At 42.5% G+C, this 2,763-nt stretch overlaps 1 protein-coding gene across 1 annotated transcript; it reads right to left on the reverse strand.

Annotated features, from left to right (window-relative positions):
* Window positions 1-1,339: 1,339 nt before the first annotated feature.
* FIBRA_09315 (uncharacterized protein) lies at window positions 1,340-1,930 on the reverse strand (the record flags this gene model as incomplete). The annotated part of the gene is made up of 1 exon (XM_012321628.1): window positions 1,340-1,930. One exon carries the CDS (start codon window positions 1,928-1,930, stop codon window positions 1,340-1,342), a length of 591 nt encoding a protein of 196 aa, XP_012177018.1.
* Window positions 1,931-2,763: the final 833 nt, after the last annotated feature.

Raw genomic sequence — 2,763 nt, forward strand, 5'->3', positions numbered from 1 at the left:
CCTACATACACTTCATAGGCACAGTCCTCTAGTAATAGACTCAGTTGTCTATTCCAGTCCTAGTCTGAAGCTTTGCTTCAACCAGTATACTCTCTCAAACCGCTATCAGACATAGTGGCTCAGTCTACAACTCTAGTTCAGTGTAGGACTATAGCGTGTACAAGTCCTAGTAACAGTTAACCAGTTGAACTCCTGATCCTCAGTTGTTAGGTCCCTTAACATAGAGATAAAGGAGTGACACATCAGTGAAATAAGAAAAGGTCAAGTTAGATTGTACAGGATCAAAAGAGGATGCAGTAAGAACAAAAAGAACCCCCTCCCCCCTAAGATTGTAACAACAGGCATTGGTGCAGCAGCCTGCAGTCAACATGGATACTTTGTACCTCATATGGCAGTTGACTTTCAAAAAGGCAAGAGGTGTAATTTATAATATAGCTCTTTGCAAATAATTGCTAATGTAACTTAAGCAAATGAACATTGATCATGTTCTCAGCCAGGTTATAACAAGAATAGCTGTGCTTGTTCTCCTCATAGCCATGTACAACATAATATGCCAGTATTTTCATCATCTGTGAATAAGGTTTAACCAGAGTGTGCACTTTTCATGGCCATCAACAATCAGTATTATTGGTGGGATTGGGCTCTTCCATGTATGTGGGCATCAGGATAGCTGTTTCACAATGTACCCACCTAACTTTATTGAAGGGGCAGGCCAGGTTGATGGTGAAATCATTGAGATACTTTGGGCCCCTTTGGATAACATATCTGGCAGCACAAGCAGAATGAGTACAGCCCATAGGAAAGAAGTTATTGACAATCATATGAATGATTCTAATTGGAAGAAGCTCACAGAAATGGGTAGGTTTATGCTGTGTTTAATCTGGTGGCACCCTTAATTTTTGCACAGTTTTCTCCCATATCACCAGGCAGGAGCTGGCCTTGAGGCAAGTATAGTGACTCTGCAAGAGCCTGAAATCTCTGTGAATGCAGACTGACTTTGCAAGTGCCAAGCTGCCAAATGCAGTGCATTAGCTACCCACAAATATACAGTAGGGGACAAAAGTGTTGCAATGTTTACAACAGTTGTGTTGCTAGGCCTATATTTAATGAATCAGCCATTCAAATATACCACCTATAGGTATCATTGGAAAGCCTAGGATCTGGGCTGTACAATAGATGCTACAAACATGTAACTTAATTAGGCATTGACTGAGTTATTGATGAATTGTTGCCCTAAACCCATTGCAACAGTTTTGTCCCCTGCATATTTGACTACAGAAAGTGACATATCTAGTACTTTGTATATCCTTCTTTTGCTGTCAAAACTGCCTCAACCCTTCTAAGCATACTCCTGATTAAGTCCTGACAGACAGAGGCAGGAATTTGCTCTCACTCCTTCTACCACTCTTTCCAACAATTCTCCAATTCCCCTAGGTGGCTCCTCATATTCTCCCAACCTCCTTTTAAGATAACTCTGGAGATAGTTAATGGGGTTTATGTCTGGAGACTGTGGAGGCCATACTATAGTACTAACTCCGTTGTCTTCTAGCCACTTCTTGGCCTTCTTGCTGGTGCACTTGGGGTCATTGTCCTGCTGAAATACCAGATCCTCTACAGAAATCCCCCAATACTCCACACTTTCCAGAAGTTCATCATCCAAAATGCTCACATAGAGATCAGCATCCATCTTTCCCTCAATCTTGCATACATTTCCCACTCCATCCCAGCCCATACAACTCCACATCATCAAGTTTCCCTCTCCAAACTTAAGAGTTCCCTCTACCAACCTGTCACTGAGCCCTTCTCCTGGCTTTTTCCACCCCCATTTTCTTCTATCTGAGCCCAGGTGATTGATTTTAGTCTCATCAGACCATACCATACCCTTCCAGTCCTCCAAAGTCCAGTGCTGATAGGCAAGTGCAAAGTCCATTATCTCTTTTAGATAGTGCTTAGAGAGAACTGGCCTTTTATGCTTTACTGCTGCCTTTTAACCTGTTCTTCTCAGCCCTCTCCTGATGGTCCTAGGTGAGATAGACCCCTTCACTATATTTCTGAGCCTTTTCCCCACATTTATAGCAGTGTCAGCCTTTCCAGAGCTGATAAGGTAGATAGCATAGCAAATTGCAGCAGGAGAAAGCTTAGAGGAGTGGTCTCCAGTAGCTTTGAGAAGGTTGGGACAAAGTCTGACATGTATTCTGCTGACAGTATAGTAGTGTACACCAGTAGTATGGGATATCTGCCTTGATGACTGGCTATCAAGGTATCGCCCTTAACCCTAACCCAAATCCTCTAACCCTAACACTCACTGGTGATGTTAGAAGTTGCAAGAGGTAAGTGAGGTGCTTGTCTTGAGAGTGAATAACTCAGAGGATGAGTTGAGGATGAAGTAGACAAGGAAAGAACTGTAAGAACAGCTTGCCTCTCAATGCTGTATTGCTCTGGTATTTATACATAAGAGACCAGACCCCTAATACTACTGGTAGTATACCTAACACCTAGGCTGACTGATGCTCAGTATACGCTATTGGCTATCTAAGAATACCAATGTCTAGTGTTGATGTGACCTCGGGAAACCTAACCCTAACTCGGGGGGGGGATGTGAAGTAGAGGGTTAGTTCCTGTTTCTATTACAGCATGAGAGGGGGGTTCTTTTTGTTTTCCTAACTATTTGTTGTTGACCCTGTAACTGTACAACTGATCCCATCATTGATGCGTTTCATCTACATCAGTGTTTCATATCTATTGTGTTTCACCTATATCATG

Source organism: Fibroporia radiculosa (assembly GCF_000313525.1).
Source record: "Fibroporia radiculosa TFFH 294 genomic supercontigs, scaffold26633, whole genome shotgun sequence".
Taxonomy (NCBI): Eukaryota; Fungi; Basidiomycota; class Agaricomycetes; order Polyporales; family Fibroporiaceae; genus Fibroporia; species Fibroporia radiculosa.